Here is a 21,317-nt window from a genome sequence, read left to right as displayed (position 1 = left end):
TCCAACAAGACTCTTTGGTTTTTAACAGCACCTAACGTGGTTAAAAAAAAGCAAACACTGCAGTTAGGCCACCTTCAAAACAGTATAGAAGTTTGCGATTGTATCCCCCCCCCCAGTGTGTGTGAATATAAAACAACAAAAATAAAGAAGGGGGCCCTATAATAACGGGTATGCTCTGCGAAAGGTCAAGAACTCTCTCTTTGGTCTCAATTACTTAATGACATGCTTTATGGGTTTTCATTACTCTGGCAAAATAGAAAATGAGTCAACGTCTTTTTAAAACTTTATCGTGCAGGTCAGATGCCCCGATCAGTCTGAAAATACTGCACAGCGCTTGGGATTGTTCTTACACAACCCACTGCTTTCCAAGGCCAAAATCTGCCCTCTATGCTAATCCCACACCCTTTTCCGTGGCACGGCTGACCTCTTTCATTAGGCCACATCCTGAAAGTTGGGCGACCTTTGTCCCCGGAGGTCAAAGTTGACTAGCTTTTTCTGACCTCGATCAAAACCAGACTTTCCCTATTTGAGCGTGAGAATTAAAGTCTCGGCTATTCTGCTTGACAAAAGTACCAGATCTTTTAGGCACATGAACGGAGCTTCCTGTGTTGGGCTGCATTGGGACAGAAATAAAAAGCGGCTTTGAATGGAGAGGGGGAGGAGAAATTATTTAACACCGCCAACAATGCTGCTGCCCTACAAAGAGACCTCGACTATGTGTCAGAATGGTCGCGCAACTGGCAATTTCAAATCTCAACTAACCAATGCTCTGTCCTACAAGTTGGCAACAAAAATCAGAACACCAAATACAAGTTGGGTGGAAACGACCTCATGGACGTAGTTACTCACTCTGTCAAGGACCTAGGAGTACTCATCTCAAACAATCTAAGCCCCAGAGCTCACTGTAATAGCATTAATGCCAAAAAGGCATTAACAGTTGTTAACCTAATTTTAAGAAGCTTCTTCTCTGGCAACATAGTACTGCTAACTAGGGCATACAAAACCTTTGCCAGACCAATTCCCGAATACAGCTCGTCTGCCTGGAATCCACACTGTATATCGGACATTAATACGATAGAGCGGGTCCAGAGGTATTTCACAAGAAGATTACTGCTCACAATAGGATACCTTATGCCACCAGGCTTGAAATTTTGGCCTTGGACAATCTGGAACTGCGCCGCCTGCGGTCGGACCTAAGTATAGTACACAAAATTGTCTGCTACAATGTCCTATCTGTCAATGACTTCTTCAGCTTTAACCTCAATAATATGTTGGCAAACAATAGATACAAACTCAAGGTAAACTGCTCTAAACCCGATTTCAGAAAATACGACTTCAGCAACAGAGTGGTCAACTCCTGGAATGCATAACCTGATTCCGTTGTTACACCTCAAACCCCCACAGCTTCAACCTCAAGCTGTCTACAATGGACCTCACCCCTTTCCTAAGAGGTCCGTAAAGGGGGTGTGCATAAGCGCACCAGCCTACTGTTCCCATTTATTTGTATTCATTTCTTTCGTTCATGTCCATGCTCATACTTATACCTGCTATCTTGGACATGTTTGACAAACTAATAAATAAACGAACAAACAAGAGTGGTGGAGAGATGGGAAGTGGCACTTACCATTGCAAGAACACCGGACGTTTCGGTAGAACCGGGGACACACAAAACTAATCCGGGCGGTGCTGTAGGTCATCAGGGAATGGGAATCGATAGACAGATTTTGCTCGCAATGCTGCTCCTGACAATCCAGCCCAGAGCAATTCTTCTCAAGGATGGCAGCGATGCGAATCACATTTTCCAAGTGTCGCCTTGCATTGGTGAGCTTCTGAATCAAGTAGGCTGGCTTGTAGAAGCCGCCGGCGTGCATCTGGACCGCGAAGAGCATGTCGAGCTGATTGCTACCGGCTACGGGCTGAATACTGATGATGTGCAGGCTATCCTGCTTTTGGGTGAGGATGGCATTGCGTAGGGTGCGCCTGAAGCCGTGCATGTGAAGACCCACAAAATCCTCCGGGGAGATGTTCTCAAAGCGGATAGTGACGGTGTTCTGCAACATCTCCTGGGCCAACTGCTCGACATTGACCGTCACATCCATGGGGACCTGGAACCGCCCATCGCTGACAGAAACGTTCAGGATATACTTCCCGCTGTCCAACCCTCCGAGGGCGATGATCTTCCCGTCGTGGTTGTTGACCTTGAACAAACTTTTCTGCTCTGACTTCAGGCTGTAGGTGAGGACATCGTAGACATCTTGGTCTGTCGCATGGATCTTCCCGATGACACCTCCCGGGAAGTCGTCTTCCATAGTCACGATAAAAATCTCCAGGGGAATGGCTGTGGGTTTGTGGATGCTCTCTTCGATCACCCGGATCTGAATGAAGGTATGGGAAACCTGCTGAGGCTTCCCTGAATCCTTGGCCTAAGTCAAGAAAGGAGAAACTGAAAACCCAATGATGTACTGCGCGCGGGCTGCCCAGTATTGGAATCTAAAAATATCTGGTACAACTGGACTTTCTCAGTTTTTCTTTGAAGACGATTCACTTCTCATCCAAGAAGCTTCTTCAGTTTTGACAGAAGGGTGGGTCCGATCCCCATCCTTCAGTCAGAACTGAAGAAGCTTCTTGGATGAGAAGCGAAAAGGTCTTTAAGGAAAAGCAAAGAAAGTCCGGTTGCCTCTTGAAAAAGCCCCCTTGGGGGGAAAGCATGGCCTGGATGACTGAGAATCTCCATAGATAACTGAGTAACCATATTCACATCATAAAAGGAAATTGAGTATCTACATGTATGCGTCCATTGACTTTCTGTCAGTAGTGAAATTCTGCCAGTTCTATCTGTGTTAAGTAATTAAGCTCCCCGTTAGGAGAGCGAGTGTGCAGAGAAGCGTAATGAGAGTGGTATGGAAGAACACGCACACACCAGCATACAGGGACACTGAATAGTATAAAATATAGCAGTTTACTATGTGCAAATGTAGAGATATTCAGAGTCCAGTTAACAGTCCATGTCATACACAGTTCAGTCATTCAGTTATCAAATAGTCAGTTTAGTACACAAAATAGCTAACTGTAGCAAAACAGTTAACAGTACCTCACAATACACTGATCAGCGTCTAACAAACAGAGAGCTAACAGTCATTCTAGCTCCCTCTTATGGCTGCTTGAGGTAACAAACCAATTACATCTCTTTAGCATTTAAAGTAACAGATACATTTGTTATAATCATAGCTTATATACATTGCCAAGCCAAGCCTAGGGTTACATCCCTAACAACCTGGTTCAGGCAAACCGGTAGCGTCGTCATCGTGAGGCTCCGCCCACCCACTCGGATGTCATCACCTCCGGTTTTTGACGTTCTGCACATGTGCGGAAGGTCCTGGGCATGCACAGAAGTGTTAGCGAAGCGAGCGCCCGAGCATGTGAACTGGTAGTGAAGGTGATTTCACCCCTGCTTTCTGCTATCATAGCCAAGATTTTTTTTAACACCTTGTAAGATGGGATTCTAAGGTGAGAAAAGAAAAATTGAGAATTCCTGCAATTAAAATGTACACTCCAGTCTTCTTGAAATGCTCTTTCTTCATAAACCACTGTGCTTTACGTCTGTAGAGATTCTCAGTCACACAGGTCATGGTTGTCCCAAAGGTGCTTTTTTTCAGGAGGCAATTGGACTTACTTTTCTTTTCTTTTGAAGACGTTTCGCTTCTCATCCTAGGCGCTTCTTCAGCTCTGAGAATCTCTACGGGACTTTTAGTTATACAGTTTGGGATGGACACCCTTTGAATGGTGTGGGAGTAGGAACAGATTTCCAGAGGGAAAATAATGGCAGGCTACAGGAACCAGGAGGATCACTCAGTGATCCTGAGAACACAGATAAACCCCCAAGTGCTTCAAGGACCCTCTAAAAAGGATGCAAATGACCAGCTGTCTGCAAGGAATATAAATCCTTCCACCCCCACCCCCACTATCCTGCCAGAACTGAAGAAGCTTCTTTGGATGAGAAGCGAAACGTCTTCAAAAGAAAAGAAAAAACAAGAAAGTCCAGTTGCCTCCTGAAAAAAGCATTTTTGCAACACTGCTTTAAAAGTTATTCTTTTCTTCCCACATCCAGCTTCTGGAACAAAGAATTGAGATTGGGTTTAGAAACCTGAATGTCATCACTCAAAGATGCCATTGATCATTTCCAGGCTGTGCCTGAAGACCATAATAAAAATAATTGAGAAAATTACTTAAGAAAAACATTTTAGACTTTCTACAGTGTAAGAATTCAGCTGCAAGGATGCCAGCTTGCTAGAGTTGAACTGGAAAGAGCATCACATTTCCAGTTATTTTTTTTTGGTAAAAACGGAACACCCAGTTACGTATAACAGGTGGCCTGCACATAATTTGGAGGTACAGAACAGCTGGGGAAATCTTCCCCGTCTCTCTCTTGTGAGAGAAAAATCTTCTCTTTGTGATCGATTTCCCAAATGGAAAGAAAGCTGCAGGCAGAGTTTGCAAGTTGAAATGTGTTTAGATAATTTGGAGCTTGAGGAGTTTCCAAGCTCCAAAACGGGGATATAATTGTTTATGGATTCGATTGGCATCTATAATATATATATATATTCATGGAATGCTCACAAAACTTAAATTTGGATTACGACCAGAATGTTGAGTTTTTGCTTATACGGTAGAATGATATTTTGTGCGGGGTTGTAAGAAAAATAACGGCAAGAAGATAGAAAAAAGGAGAAAAATTTAAAAGATCTAAACATATAAAGAAATAGCTTCTGATATTCTTCAAAGTAGTTATAAGGACAATAACATTTAAAATCTCCATTCCCTCCCCACCCCACTAACCTGCTTCCCAGCTCTGTTCTCCTGTGCAGGGCAACAGAAGAAGACTCAGCTGGGTCCCTGTCAACTGGGACTCGGGAGGTAGCAAATAGATGGGGGCGGAGCCAGCCAGAGGTGGTATTAGCCAGTTCTCCAAACTACTGAAAATTTCCGCTACCGGTTCGCCAGAACTGGCTGAATACCACCTGTGATCAGGGGTGTCAAACTCAATTTCATTGAGGGCCGCATCAGGGTTGGGTTTGACCTCGGGGGGAGGGAGGAGTGGGAATGGCTATGGCCAGAGTGGGTGTGGCCAGCTCGAGGTCACTCATCGAGGCTCCGCTTTTGGCTGCGGTCTCCTGCAGCCCTCTGCCAGCAAAAACGAAGCTCAAAGGAGCCGTGTGCGGCCTTCCCGAGCTCTGTTTCCGCTGGCAGAGGCACCGCAGGCCAGTCCTTTGCCATTTCCAGGGTGGCCCGCGGGCCGGATCTGGCCCGTGGGCTTTGAGATTGAGACCCCTGATGGAGGTGATCACAGTTACATGGACAGGAAAAAGCTCTGAAGGATCAACCATTTTCTGCGGGGATGAACAAATGAACGGTTACCTGAATGTACAGCACATATTCAGTGGCTACCAGGCGTTTGAAGATGACAGCGGATCGCAGGATGCCTTGCTGGTCAAGCATGAATTCTTTCCCTTCGTTTCCAGCCAGGAGGGCGAAGGTGAAAGGCGGGCCATTGTGCAGGGAGTCTTTATCCGTTACCACCAATTGCAGAATACTGGTTCCTACTGGCTTGTTTTCCTTTGTGCATCGTCGCAGAATGTCGCGTTAAAAAGAGAGCGGCAGAGAAAGCAAGAGACAGAATTTTAATTACAAATCTTGGCATGCTGATGAGTAACATGTGAGAATACGGCATTTTGATAGCACGCACAGATGTTTTTTCCCCCCTGTCTGCCATCTGTTATAAAATGTGCATTTTTCTCCCACTTTTGTATTGTTAGAATAACTTATAGACTGGTTAGAGATGACCACTTAGAGCAGGGGTGTCAAACTCGATTTCATTGAGGGCCATATCAGGGTTGTGTTTGACCTCGGGGGTGGGCGTGGTCACATTGGGCATGGCCAGCTCAACATCACTTGTGTCAGGGGCGCCTGTGGTGGCCCAAGTGCTCCACCAGCTAAAACAGGCTCCCGAGTTCAGTTTTCAGCTGTGTTAGCCTCCTGCAACCCTCTGCCAGAGAAAACGGAACTCAGGAAGGATACACACAGCCCTTACAAGCTTTGTTTTCGGCTGCGATGGACTCCTGCAACCCTCTGCTAGTGAAAACAGAGCTTACAATGGCTCCGTTTTCGCTGGCAGAGGCACTGTGGGCCAGTCCTTCGCTGTTTTTAGGACGGCCCTACGGGCCAGATCTAAGCACCCCGTGGGCCGGATCTGAGCCACGGGCCTTGAGTTTGACACCCCTTACTTAGAGCAAGAATTATAGTCTTTAATTAGGGATGCATTTCCACTTTCATCTTCAGTAAAAGGTAATGGTTTCCCGACTCTAAGGGCCAGTGCTCATCTCCGTTTCCTGGCTGAAGGAGCCAGTGTTGTCTGAAGGCACTTCATCTGGCGTTCATTTGGCCAAGATGCTTGGAATGCTGTTACCTTCCCACCCAAGTGGTACCTATTTATCTATTTGCATCTGCATGTTTTCAAATTGCTAGGTGGGCAGGAGCTGGCGCAAGGAACGGGAGCTCACCCCATCACAGTGCTTGGGTCTCAAACTGCCAACCTTCTAGTTGGCAGCCTGGCATCTTAACTGCTAGGTCACTGCACTCCACAACCTCCAGTAGCCTGTACTATTTAATGAACTCAACTTTAGGTTACTATATTTTATCAGCAAGGAACAGGAGAGGTATCCTGCTTTGGTTTCAATCATCTTTGGCAACTTTCTGATGCTTATCCCATGTTCCTTCCCTGCTATCTATGTCAATATTTCTCAACCTTACAACCATTGTAAGAAGTATAAACTTACAATTCCAGGCAGTTGGAGTCCATACATCTTAAAAGGTTGAGAAACACTGACATAGATATGTTGTGCACCATTAAAGTGTGAGCAGTTGGTAGCATTGGCAAGTGGTGCGGTGGCCTGGAGGTGGAGCTCTCACCTCACAATCAGGAGGCTGTGAGTTCGATCCTAGGTAGAGGCAGATATTTCTCTCTCTGGGCATGTTGAGAATATATCTGCTGAATGTAAATCTGCATTGGTGACAGGAAAGGCATCTGGCCAGTAAACAGCTCCATTCAGTTGCCCAGACTCCATCCCGCAAGGTATTATGAGGTCATAAAAAGATGATGATGAGTTGGTAGCATTGGTAGGTCCAAATAGTTTTATTACTATTTGAGAATGTACCATGTTTTCCCCAAAATAAGACAGGGTCTTATTTTCTTTTGTCCCACGAAATATGGCCTTGGGCTTATTATAGGGGAGGGCTTATTATTTTCTGGGGCAGGTGAGAAGCGAGGCGCACCTTTTACCTTTCCAGCTCTGTCGCGTTCCTCACCATTGTGTCCAGGGAAACCGCTGGTAAAAAAACCACCCTTCCCGCGAGTTCAAACTTCTTGAAGTCGCAAGAAGGCTTTTTTTTTTTTTTTTTTACCAGGGGCTTCCCTGGACACAATGGCGAGGAGCACAATGGTCCTGGAAAGGTAAGAGGCGCGCCTGGTGGCCCAACACCGCCCATCTTGCCCCAATGGTAAAGGCAGCCTGCCTGGTTCCCTTCCCCGCCGTCCCTTTAGCGAAGGGTGGCAGGTGGGGGTGGGGGGAGAAACAAGGCACGCCTTTTACCTTTCCAGCTCCATCACGTTCCACCCCTTGTCCTTCCCTCCCGCGCAAAAAGCCCACCGCAAAAACAGCGGCAGGCGAAGCAAAGTGTTTCCACCTGCCCTTCCCTCCTGCCAAAAAAGAGCAGCAGGCCAGCAATGGGATCACCCCCTCCCGCCTGTTCCTTCTCGCGCAAAAAAACATCGGCCACCCCACCCAAATGGTAAAGGCAGCCTGCCTGGTTCCCTTCCCCGCTGTCCGTTTAGCAAGGGGTGGCCGGTGGGAGGGGGGGGAGAAGCGAGGTGTGCCTCTTACATTTTTAGGAACCAGGCAGGCTGCCTTTACCAGGCGGGAGGAGGTGATCGCATTGCTGGCCTGCTGCTTTTTGCAGAGGGCTCTTTTTGCGCAGGAGGGAAGGACGGGGGTTGGAAGCACTTTACTTTGCCGGATGCTGTTTTTGCGGCGGGCCCTCTTTTTGCCCCGCAAGCTGTACCGGTAAGTGGTACAGTGGTAATGGCAGGGACCAGTTGCACATGCGCTCAAATAGTTGGGGGTGGGCTTATTTTCGGGGGAGAGCTTATTATGGTGCATGCTCTGAAAAGCACGATTGGGCTTCTTAGCAGGGCATGTCTTATTTTCGGGGGGAAACGGTAGATGAGAATGTAAGTAAAGGAATGAGTATGAGAAGGCAGCCGAACACTAATTTCTCCTCCCCCACATCTTATCCTATGGCCAATAGAAAACTCAATTCTGCAATTCAATAAAACAGCTCCATCCAAATTCTCGGAGACCTGGAATCCTTGCAGAGACCTCCTAAGCAAACAAGAAGTTTTGAGTCCCATTTCCATTTATGAACCAGCTTGTGGCAACTGCGGCTTCCTTTCCTCATAAAGAAAGGTACGATACCATGCATTGCAAGCTGATAAATCTTGAGATCAAAATTGTGTGTGAACATCTTTATCTCGCAAAAGTCAGGAGGAGAGGCCCTTTAGGCATGGCTTGGACCAGCTTACCTGGATCACGGCTGTATAATTGGCAGGTGTAAACACAGGGCTGTTATCGTTCACATCGGAAATGTCAACATTGACGGTCACTGTGGCTGTCAAAGAAGGGTCACCACTGTCTCGAGCCTGCACGACTAATGAATATCCTGAAACCTGCAGAAACGTTAAAGAAAAACATTAGTCTAGAAAAGGGTCCAAATTCTATCCTTCTCTCCCTCCCCCCTCTCTTTTTTTTAAAAAATAATTTTTATTTATTCTTGTAAAAATAAAATCATACAAACATAATTTTAAACATATTGCCGTCACAGCGCAAGAAATCATAGCGTTTAAGTAACCAAACTAAACATTACCGTCCTAATGGTAGGCCTAATATTTAACACCAACATTTACACCATATGCAGCCCATCTAGTCAGCGTACCTACTTCATCAATTCTTATTCGTCCTTTAGTTTCTGATTAATATTATTTACCAGTATCTGATTTAAACATATATTATTGCTTCAGTTGTTGTTATTCGGTCGTTCCCGTACCCAATTATACCACCTCTTCCACGAGTTATAGAATTCTGAGTCCTTTTTTCCTTTAATTAATTTTGTTAGTCTATCCGATTCTGCGCATTCATTCATCCCCCCTCTCTTTATCTCTCATCTCTCTCTCATTTCTCTCTCTCTCTCTCTCATCTCTCTTTCTCTCATTCTCATCTCTCTCTCTCTCATCTCTCTTTCTTTCTCTCCCTCTCATCTCTCTCTCTTCTCTCTCTCTTTTACAATCAGTATAAGAAGCCAGTTTGGTCTAATGCAGAGGTGTCAAACTCAATTTTATTGAGGGCCACATCATGGTTGTGTTTGACCTTGGGGGTGGGGGGCTGGAGTGGCCATGGCCCAGGCGGTCATGACCACCTCGGCATCACTCGTGTCAGGGGCACCTGTGGTGGTCTGAGCCTTCTGCTAGAGAAAACCGGCTCCCGAGCTCAGTTTTTGCTGGCAGAGGCATTGCAGCCCAGTCCTTCGTTGCTTCCAGAGTGGCCCCGTGGGCCAGATCTAAGCACCTCACAGGCCAGATCCAGCCCCTGGAGCCTTGAGTTTGACACCCCTGGTCTAGTAGTTAAGGGACCAGGCTAGAAAGCAGGAGACCGTGAGTTCAAGTCCTGCCTTAGTCACGAAAACTGGCTGGATAACTTTTGATAACTCTTACCCCTCCCCACCTCACAAGGTTGTGGTTATAGGGAAAATAGGACGAGGAAGGGATATATTCACTGCCTCGGGTTATTTGCAAAAGTAATAAAAGTGGAATTCAAATAAATAAATATAGGGAAGTCGTAGAAATGCTTGAGTTGCATGACAGATTTACCATGTTCAATTCTAAGGAAAGACTCACAATGTTTTTTTGTTGGTGCAGCAAGAGTCAACTAACAAATAAAGGCATGACCAGAAAAAGAAGAGAAAAAAATAATAATAATACAGCTTCAGCCAACTTGTAAAGCCCTGTCTTCCTCACTACTGTTTTGGCAGCCGGGGGGAAATTTCAAAACAGGGATGTAAGAATTCTTGCCCTGAATTAGTTTGTACATTTTTCCAATAGTGTCTAAGAGGCTCTTTTGTTGTTCTCATGTTTAATTCCAATTAGTGCCACATTTCTTGGAAGAGAAGGATGCAGGGTGTATTTTTCAAATAACAACAGAGCTAAATAGAAAAGAAATCAATCTTGTAACAGCCGACAAATAAGAGGAACTCAGAAGAAACCCAGAACAAGAAGGAATTGTCGGAAACAGTTTTCCTATCAAGAGCTGCTGACATCTTAATTTACCTGGTCTCCAATCTCCATCCTTACGACTGGTTAAAACACTTGTTTAATAGTTGATCTTTGCTTTATTTTACCTTCAATTCTTTGTCTCTTTCTCTCCCTTTTTTAACCAGAGGAAGCATTCTACCATATTTTCCCGAAAATAAGACAGTGTTTTATTTTCTTTTGACCCTCCCAAAATAAGCGCTTTTTCGTGGGACGTCTTATTATTTTTGAGGTGCGAGACGGCGAGCGTGGTCACCTCATTTGTTGCAGCTGTGTTGCAATATTTTCGGAGATGGCTTATTTTGGGGGGAGGGCTTATTTTAGCGCATGCGCTCCAAAGCCCGATTCGGCTTATTATCCAGGGAGGTCTTATTTTCAGAGAAATAAGGTAGACATTCTAAGATAGAGTTCACCCATTTTTAAAGTAGTTTACTGATATCTGTGGAGCCTTTGGGAGCCATGCAAACGGAAAGGACTGGTGATTAGTGTGCTACCACAGCCCATAAATACTTGGGCATCTGCATAATTGTATGTACATCCGCTGCGCCATGCTGTTCTCATTCTCACACGGCAGATTGTTGGATGGGAAGGTTCAAATCTTCCACAGTTCTGTTCAAGACAGCTTTTGTTTCCCCCAAAAGAAATTACAACACTACTTGCTTACATATTACAGGTAAGGTAGTCTTCAACTTACAACCATTAGTTTAGTGGCTGTTTGAAATTATGTGGAAAAAAAGTAACTTATGGCCATTCTCACACTTATGACCATTGAAGCAGCCTGTGCTCATGTAATCAAAACTCAGATGCCGGGCAACTGGCATGTACTTATGCCTGTTGCAGTGTCCCGGGGTCATGTGATCCCTTTTTGCGACCTTCTGACAAGCGAAGTCAATGGGGAAGCCAGAGTCATTTAACAACTGGGTTACTAACTTAACAACTGCAGTGATTCACTTAACAACAGTGGCAAGAAGGGTCGCAAAATTCACTGAACTGCTTTGCGTAGCAATGGAAATTTGGGGCTCCATTGTGGTGGTAAGTCAAAGACTTACTTGAGGCCCTTGATTTGGGAATGGAATGGAGCCAATCCATCATAGTCATAGCTCGCGATGGCTGTAAGATGATCCGACCTGACCTAGTGGAAGTTCTAGTTTTCAGCAACACCGTAGTAAAACGTGGTCACATGACGCTTCAAATGGTAATAAATGTGGCCTACGTTTAGTCATGTGACCGTGTAAAAGGAGGAATTGTGAGCGTTGTAACTGAAATCCAGGTTATAACTAGTCTCAAGGTAGGTCCGACATATATTTGAACAGCTGCTAAGCGGTCGGTCATAAGTCAACGACCGCCTGCATTTGCTTCTCATCTTCCCAGCCATGCAGTTATGATGTTTGAAAGAACATGGATTTATCAACTACATCAGGGCTGTCAAACTCAAGGCATGTGGGACAGATTCGGCCTGCGGAGTGCTTACATCTGGCCAGCGAGGCCACCCTGGAAACAGCGAAGGACCAGCCTGTGGTGCCTCTGCTAGCAAAACTGGAGCTTGGGAGGGTTGCATGCAGCCCTCCCGAGCTTTGTTTTCACTGGCAGAGGGTTGCAGGAGGCCGTCGCAGCTGAAAATTGAGTTCAGGAGCCCCTTTTCGCTGGCTGAAGTTTGCAGGAGGCTGTCAGAGCTGAAAATGGAGCTCGGGCGCCCCCTTTTCACTGGCAGAGGGTTGCAGGAGGCTGTCACAGCTGAAAATGGAATTCCGGAGCCTGCTTTCACTGGCAGAACGCTCAGGCCACCATAGGCCCCCTTGACACAAGTGACTTTGAGCTGGCCATGCCCCATGGCCAAATACCCCGCCCCCGACATCGAACACAACCCTCATGCAGTCCTCAATGAGTTTGACACCCCTGAACTAGATGATCAGTTAGGAAGTAGGGAAAACTGAAATATTTCAGAACACATAGAGACTGACTGACTGACCAAAGGATACAACTCAAAAAACACCCTCAATAGACTGAAGGAGAATAATCTGCTTTCTTCCTCTAGAATTCTATCAGAAAAATACATATAGTGAAAGAGAATTTGATGACCTCAAAGGTGGCTTGGGTTCAACGCCCACCACCCTCAATCATTATAAGCAAAGGTTGTGACATCCCTAGTGTTCAACATGGAGTACCAGATGGTCTAATACAAGTGTCTGGACTGCACTATCTGGCTTTTGAGTATTGGCATTTCTGCATTTTCAGCTTCAATGTGACTCAAGTACTTTTTTAGTCAAAGAATCCATAAACATAATGGCTCCGGTCCATTAAAATTGCTGCTAGAGATGATGCAAACCGCACTTAAAAAATAAACATCTAAGCGTCTTACACAAGAAATTTAATATCAGCTATTATAGTTTTGAGAAGTTATCTGTCCACAAAAATGCTTTTAAAACCCTGCAGATATCAAATATAGACTGAGGCAGCCCGATCAATTGTGTTACAGGAATGGATTCCAAAATTTATTTCTACAATCTTGTTGTTAATTGCAAAGTCGTGTCCAACCCATCACGACCCCATGGACAGTGTTCCTACAGGGCCTTCTGTTCTCTACCATCCTCTGGAGTTCACGCCAACTACTTTGGTGACTCCATCCAGCCCACCTCATTCTCTGCCGTCCCCTTCCTCTTTTGCCCTCCATCTTTCCCAGCATTAGGCTCTTCTCCAGTGAGTCCTTCTTCCTTCTCATTAGGTGGCCAACGTTTCATTTGAGTTTCATTTTCAGGATCTGGGCTTCTAAAGAGCAGTCAGGGTTGATCTCCTCTAGGACTGATCGGTTTGATTGCCTTGCAGCCCAAGGGAGTCTCAGGAGTCTTCTCCAGCTCCATAGTTCAAAGGTCTCCATTATTTGGCGCTCAGCCTTTCTTATAGTCCATCTTTCACAGTCCTACATTGCAACTGGGAAACCATCTACAATCTACACCAGGGCTACAGTGCTTCCTTTGATAGCTGGAGGCTTAAGCCAGCTCTGTGAATTACTGTGCCTAGGAACCATCTCATACCAGTAGAACACCTGGTTTCCAAGATTTAAAATATGTAAATATTCAAGGAGAATAAAGGATTGCAGAAACAAGATGTTAAATATACTTTTTAAAAAATCTTATATTTAATTACTAATTAGATGAGGACAAAAGAAGAAGGGGACGACAGAGAATGAGGTGGCTAGATGGAGTCACTGAAGCAGTCGGCCTGACCTTAAATGGAAGCCGAGGGATGGTAGAAGACAGGAAGGCCTGGAGGAATGTTGTCCATGGGGTCGCGATGGGTCAGGCACAACTTTGCAACTAACAACAGCAACAACAATTAGATGGGATAGAATGCCAGTTTGATGTAGTGGTTAGGGCATCAGGCTAGAAATGAGAAGACTGTGAGTTCTAGTCCCACTTTAGGCGCAGCCAACTGAGAGACTTTGGGCCAGTCACTCTCTCTCTCAACCCCAGGAAGGAGGCAATGGCAAACTACTTCTGAAAAACCTTCCCAAAAAAACCTGACTTATGTTCTTTTTTTTTTTTGTTGACATCCCACCTAAAATTCCAATGCAACTGCCTACCTTATTTTTAGGAGTATGACACACCGGAGTATAAGACACACCAAGATTTTGAAGAGGCAAATTAAAAAAAGAGTTTTTGCAGTCTGCAGACCTCCCAAAAATGGCCCATTTTTCGCAAAAACGGGCCCCTTTTTTGTCAAAAAAAAAAGAGGACATCCATAGCCTTTAGGAGGCTTATAGAATGCTCTTGGAGGCGGGGGGGGGGCAAAAACAAGCAAAAAACGGCTGTTTTCCGCTCATTTTTGCCTTCCCCAGCCCCCAGGAGCACTCTGGAAGCCTCCTAAAGGCTATGCACGGCCATTTTTGCAAAGTGGGCAGGGTTTCGGTAGGCCAAAAAGGCTGTATTTAGTGTATAAGACGCACCTAGATTTTCACCCTCTTTTTTGAGGGATAAAGGTGCATCTTATACTCTGAAAAATATGGTAATTCTTTCTCAAGATTTTTCCCCACAGTCCACAGATGGCAGCAGGCCCACCCATGCATTCTGCTTTGCCTGCATTCTACTGGCAAACTATTTATAATGGTAATTCAAATATTGATAGCGCCAGCCGGCTGTGATACTAATATGGGAAGTGGGGGGGGGGGTTGCATTAAGCAGCCTTGAGGAAAATAGAGCATTCCCCACCCCAAGTGGAGATATTTTTTTTCTTCTTTCAAGAAAACGTAGCCTCTGGCTGATCTTGGAGGGTCTCCGAAATGTTACATAGGGATGGCTTGGATTAGTACATGGACATGCCAGGGAATGCCAGGGCTGCAGAGTAAATTAATAAATCACCATCATCACCTTCTCAATTTTTTTTTACTACCAGTTCTGTGGGTGTGGCAGGGGAAGGATACTGCAAAATCTCCATTCCCACTCCACTCTGGGGCCAGTCAGAGGTGGTATTTGCCGGTTCTCTGAACTACTCAAAATTTCTGCTACCGGTTCTCCAGAACCTGTCAGAACCTGCTGAATTTCATCCTTGGGGCAGCCCCACCACCCTTCTCCTTCATCAACATCTAGAACAGGGGGGTCAAACTCAAGGCCTGTGGGCTGCCCCTGCCCCATGGGGCTGGCCTGGAAATAGCAAATGACCGGCCCACGGTGCCTCTGATGGCCAAAACGAAGTGCGAGGTCCTCTATGCACAGGTTTGGCCAGTAGGGTAGTGCAGTAGACTGATTAAAGACTGCAGGGAATAGGATAACAGCATAATATGCTCCTATCTGTGATGGTTGTAGTGCCCTGGGGTCATGTGGTCACCTTTTGCGACCTTCTGACAAGCCAAGTCAACGGGGTAGTCAGATTCATTTAATGTTGGAAATTTGGAGCTAAATTATGGTTGTACGATGAGGACTACCATGTTTCCCTGAAAATAAGACCTCCCCGGATAAGAAGCCCAATCGGGCTTTTGAGCGCATGCACTAAAATAAGCCCCCCCCCCGAAAATATTGCAACACAGCAGCAGCCATGCGGTGACCACACTCGCTGCCTCCTGCACCTCAAAAATAATAACACCTCCCCGAAAATAGAGCCAAGTACTTATGGGTGTGTGTGTGTGTGTCAAAAGAAAATAAGATCCTGTTTTATTTTCAGGGAAACACGGTATCTGTACATTCTGGAGTTTAAGGGTCTTAGAAGTCTTAGGGATCCTTTCTTTTCTAATCTCAACCTCTAACAAAAATACTACCCATGTTTTCCCGAAAATAAGACTGTGGGTGTGGCAGGGGAAGGATATTGCAAAATCTCCATTCCCACTCCACTCTGGGGCCAGTCAGAAGTGGTATTTGCTAGTTCAAAATTTCTGCTACCAGTTCTCCAGAACCTGCTGAATTTCATCCTTGGGGCAGCCCCACCACCCTCCCACCTCACCTTGTGGTTGCAGCACCGTGAGCAACCAGACGGAATAGGCAGGCGGCCAGCTACGCAGGCGCTTAAGTAGGGCTTATTTGGGAGGGGTAGGGCTTATTTTAGGCATATGCATAAGAACATGCTAGGTCTTATGTTCAGGATACGTCTTATTTTCAGGGAAACAGGGTACTATGGACTACTACTATGCTATCTATTACGATGAGTTTACGGTTTGGATTTGTCTTCCTAAATCTTTGTTTCAGGCCCTTCTATTTACTTCAATTTCCCAGTTATCCAGGCCTCAAATGTCAGGAAGGGTAATGAGCTCTTTCAATCTAAAATGAGCAGCACTTTGGATTGGAATCAATGGCTTTTTAGCTTTATTAAAGTCTTAGTAGGAGCTTAGCTGAGTGCTGGAAGGAAAGTCAGTTCAGGATGAGTGGACCGTTAACCAAGCCTGCATTCCATGCATTGAGCTCTCCAAGGTCCTGATTATCTTTGCCGGCCTGCCTCATCCATTCGCTGTATTTATTCTGAGCAAAGTTCCTTGAGGTCCTCAGTATACAAGCTAAGCCATTCACAAAGTAAGTGTGAAACATACAATAACCAGGGTTGCAGAAACTCAAACAATGAAAATGGGTTACATCGATAGAACTTGCACTCCCAGAATGTTTTAAATAATTTGTTTATATCTTGTGGCATGTTTATACCACACTTGTGATATTATATTACTTTCCAATAAATAATATTCTATTCTATTCTATTCTATTCTATTCTATTCTATTCCACTCCACCCTATCCTACCCTAGATCTATGTTCCACCAATTCTTCAGAAGCTCAAGGTTCTTTACATACTTCTATATTTCATCCTCACAAAAATTATGCAAGGTAGATTGAACTAAGATACATTGATATATGTTATTTAATTTGTACTTATTTCTTGAAAAATAGGAGCTCCAAGCTTCTACAATCAGGATATCTGAAAAGTAGCAAATACTACAAAATGGGATTAGGATACTGGGAAAGGAGGGTGTTTAAACAGTAAAGGAATTGGAAAATGCCAAAGAATCTTCTTCTTCCTAGCGTTATTCCAGTGGTGGGATTCAAATATTTACTACCAGTTCTATGGGTGAGGCTTGGTGGTCTAGTAGGGGAAAGATACTGTAAAATCTCCATTCCCTCCCCGCTCCAGGGGAAGGATACTGTAAAAACTCCATTCCCTCCCCACTCCAGGGGAAGGATACTGTAAAATCTCCATTCCCTCCCCACTCCAGGGGAAGGATACTGTAAAATCTCCATTCCAACCCCACTCCAGGGGAAGGGTACTGCAAAATCCCCATTTCCTCCCAATCAGCTGAAACTCGGGAGGCAGTGAATAGATGGGGGCGGGGCCAGCCAGAGGTGATATTTACTGGTTCTCCGAACTACCCAAAATTTCCACTACTGGTTCTCCAGAACTGGTCAGAACCTGCTGAATACCCGTGTGTTATTCCTCCAAATAACGCTATAGCAAGGTCCATTTGGGAAAATGCCAAAGAATAATCCTGCGAAAGAAATTTTTACTTCCAGAACATAAATCTGTAAGTATTTTATCAATTATTAATACTAGCTGCATGAAGAAAGCAATGGAAAAGCAATGAAATTGATTGACCTTACCCGTTCTCGGTCCAATCTCTTTTTAACTTTAATCAGTCCCAAGCCAGGATCAATTGAAAATTCATTGTTTTGATCTCCGCTGATAATGGAGAAAGAAATCAACCCATTGGGAGGACTGTCCACGTCTTCGGCTATCAACTTTGGAAAAACGAGGAATTATAAATAAAAGGGAGAATGATGACATTGAATTGATAAATTCCACTGTACATGAGATCATCACGTATTACTTAAATGCTATTATATGATATACTTAATATACATCAAATTGGTATTTATGGTCTATCACAGGGTTGGTGAAACCTTTTGGCACTGAGTGCCGAAACGGGAGCGTGCACGTGTGGGGGAGTGCCAGAAACCAGGAGAGTAGCTCCCTGATGTGCACACGCAGAAGCGCCAGAAACCAGAAGACCTGAGCTTCCGGTTTCTAGAGTGCACATGCGCTGTTCACCTGGGCTTCCGGTTTCTGGAGTGCATGAAGATCAGCTGGCTGGCATGCATATGCGTGCCGGGAACCCGAAGCTCAGCTTCCTGGCACGCCAGGGAGCTGCTCTTCCCATTTCCAGTGCTCCCACACACACAAAGACCAGCTGGCCAGTGTGCAAGTGCGCGCCGGAACCCGAAAGAGTAACAGTTGAAGACAGGCATGCCCTGAGTGATGGCTCTGCGTGCCACTTCTGGCACCTGTGCCATAGGTTCATCAGCATGGGACTATCAAGATACCACAGAGGGAACTATCTAAAACAGGCAGGATGTAAATATGTACTTTTCCCTTGCAATGTACCAAGAGAACTACTTTGACCCATCAGCAAATAAAGTTCCATAATTAACTGCAGGCCAGACCAGAAACGTCCAAATTGGAGGGGGGGGGGGAACTAATCGGGGCAGTTATAGTTTGGGAAATTAATTCAATCACCGTCTTGCCATTTGAAGACTTGGTTCATACATCCATGCCGTGCTTTATCATGCTTTATCATTAGCCTCAGTATGTACCACAGCACGATGCTAGAGCAAACTAAACCAACTACGTTATGGCTTAGCACAGTAAGGAATCGGGTTGAGGTAATCTGCATTTTAACAAAACTTTGAAAGAAAGATATTGTTTCTGTAAAAATGTCCTGAATACACATCTAATTTTAAGTTTGCCAGTCAAGTAATTTCTCTCTCCAAACCTATCCATCTAATCACCTCTCTACCTCTCTACTTAACCTACCTATATCTGTCTGTCTCTCTGTCCTTCTGTCTGTCCATCCATCTATTATCTCTCTCTCTCTTTCTCCTTCCATACCTATCTATTGTTAGCCAACCAGATAGATAGCTATCTTTCTAGCTCTCTATTATACTCTACTAGACCATAATGAAGCCCTAGATTTTATCCCCATTTCTGCTGAGAGTGCTATTTGCATAGTCCTTTCCTAGACTTACAGCATTTTCAAAGTTATCAATGTCTGATATTACTAAGAAAGTGTGTCTTACAGTCACTTACAATTAGCCATTTACCCTGGTTGATACGGGCAGAAAAACCCAGAACTCACCATTACTAATGAGTCTCCAACTGATGCGTCTTCACTGATGACTGCACTATAGACATCTTGGCTAAATCGTGGTGGGTTGTCATTAACGTCTGTCACATTTATATTCACTGTTGTCACAGCACTCAGAGCTGGGCTGCCCCCATCTTTAGCTTCAATGACCAGGAAGAAGTCCTTACACATTTCGTAGTCTAAAGCTTCAATTACAGATATGGACCCTTGGAGACAGAAGACAAGAAAAGGAACATCACATGCATTCCTAAAGTCATAAACTTTTCTTTGAAAGCAAATATAAACAACCTCAGCGACTGTAGAAAAACACGTCAAAATATTCATGACAGGGAGAGACATGGGAACAAGGTCAGCCAATGAATAGGCATAGCAACTAATTCAGCCAATGGGAGGTTAAACTTGGAAGAACCACCTGTTGGTATTGTACATTTATTCATCTATTCTTATGTATAGAAAGAAGTGAATGAATCCAGCTGCGTCAGTTAATCTGTGTGTGCTTCTGGATTTGAATTTATGCAACAAAATCGGACAAAATACAAAGCAAGCAATGACAATCCAGATTACATAGTAAAGCCACTTCTGTTATACTTTTCATGTTGCAAGGAGCAAAGCAGGTCAGAACGAAAGAAAAGATCTGTATCAATGAGAAAGTCACTGCATTCCTTTTATTAAAGCAGAGAAATATTCGAACTGGAAATTCAATTGTCACAGAAACATAATTCCTTAGGCGTTATTGACATTTGATCCATATCTTTTCAATGTAAGACTAAACAAATAACTATGAGATTCTATAGTCCTGAGATTGGTTGTTTTCTTACAGATGTTTCATTACCAAACTAGGTTAACGTCATCGGTGTTTGTAGAATGTGGAGTTGGCTCTCACTAGTGGTTTTGTCATATCCCTGTTGGTCAGAGTGCTCTTGATGGTTCCTTGATTAGGCTGTTGTTTATTCTTAGATTGCTTGTCTGAATTGATAGTTCCTTAATTGGGGTATTGTCTGCTTCTTTATTGTTGATCTAATGTTGGTCTTGGTGTTAAGCTCTATTCACCTGGGTGCCGATTGCCTTGATTTCAGAATGTTGGGCAAAAGTTCTTATTTCTCTCCAATCATTTGTCCTGGGAAACTTAGTTTATCTTTTTGTTTCCTTTTGGATAGTCTTTTTGAATGCTATGTAGATGTTGTTTATCTCTCTGTGCCTGTTGACGGCTGATTTATCTGACTACCAGGCTTCCAGAAACTCTCTAGCATTTTCTTGACTTGGCTTGGTCTAGGATGCTCACGGTTTCCCAGTTGAAATTATGGAGAAGTCTGTCCATATGTTGCAAACATTCTCTCACCTGGCATATTTTTTTTTTAAAAAAACATTACTTTAATTGTTCATTAAAAACTGGAAGCTGACATACCCCAAACGACAAGTCTCTAGCTTCAACTTCACTTCCAAGATGTATACTTGGAAAATAAAAAAATGGCTGGTATCCAAAACTCTAATATGTTTTTAGGAGAGGGCATTTAAAAAAAACCAAGGCAAAGATGAGCTGAGCTGGCAGACAGTATCTTTGGGGAGCTAAGCGGTTTAGAATATGAATTCTTCTATAAATTCTATGAATACTTCTCAGTGAAGTAGTGCATTTCTGGTAAGTGGTTTGTTTGGGAACCAGCCACTCCTTTCGAAGCAGACATTTGGTGAAAGCATCACCTTCCTAATATGTTCCCAAAAGTGATTGCTTCATTTGAAAAGAAAAACAAAAAGGCACCCAAAGACTATCTAGTCCCGTGATGGGGAACCTATGGCACGCGTGTCAGAGTTGGCACACAGAGCCCTTTCTGTGGGCACGTGCGCCATCACCAGCTGCTCTTCTGGTCTGTGGCACACACATATGCGGTGGCCAGCTGGTCTTCATGGGCACCAGAACGCCGGAGAACAGCCTGAAAATGGCCAAAACCAGCCAAAAAAATTGCCGTTTCAGGGCCGTTTCCAGACTGGTTTTGAGAGTGCGCGAAAATGGCCTGAAAAACAGCCTGTTTTTCAGCCAGCGGCTCTTCCCGTTTCCGGCATGCACATGTTAGCTGGTCTTCGGGTTTCTGGCACGCATGTGTGCACGCATGCGTTCTAGTTTGGGCACTCAGTGCCGGAAAGGTTCACCATCACTGATCTATTCCCAGCCACCCATTATCTCCTATCTTCATATCAACCACTGAAGGTTGGCCTTGATTTCAGAACTGTTGACCAACATTCTTATTTTCTCTCCAATCCTTTTCCCTGGGAAACTTAGATGCAATTCTTTCCAACTTCAG

General features: G+C 44.5%; 1 protein-coding gene across 6 annotated transcripts in view; it reads right to left on the bottom strand.

Annotated features, from left to right (window-relative positions):
- FAT3 (FAT atypical cadherin 3) overlaps positions 1–21,317 on the bottom strand; it is a 569,348-nt gene that overhangs the window by 62,861 nt on the left and 485,170 nt on the right. For all 6 annotated transcript variants that reach the window (XR_014175185.1, XM_081950682.1, XM_081950676.1 and 3 more), the window contains 5 exons: positions 19,012–19,226; positions 17,480–17,617; positions 8,636–8,779; positions 5,416–5,613; positions 1,625–2,423 (listed from right to left, as the gene is read on the bottom strand). Coding sequence is in view for 5 of the 6 variants with exons in the window: in XM_081950682.1 (XP_081806808.1) it covers positions 1,625–2,423; positions 5,416–5,613; positions 8,636–8,779; positions 17,480–17,617; positions 19,012–19,226 (1,494 nt within the window). In the remaining variant the exon portion in view is untranslated. The remainder of the gene's footprint in view (positions 1–1,624; positions 2,424–5,415; positions 5,614–8,635; positions 8,780–17,479; positions 17,618–19,011; positions 19,227–21,317) is intronic.

The sequence above is a fragment of the Natrix helvetica genome, assembly GCF_964273705.1.
Source record: "Natrix helvetica genome assembly, chromosome: 4".
NCBI lineage: Eukaryota > Metazoa > Chordata > Lepidosauria > Squamata > Natricidae > Natrix > Natrix helvetica.
The sequence above is the reverse complement of the archived record's forward strand: the minus strand, read 5'-3'. Positions and strand labels throughout refer to the sequence as shown.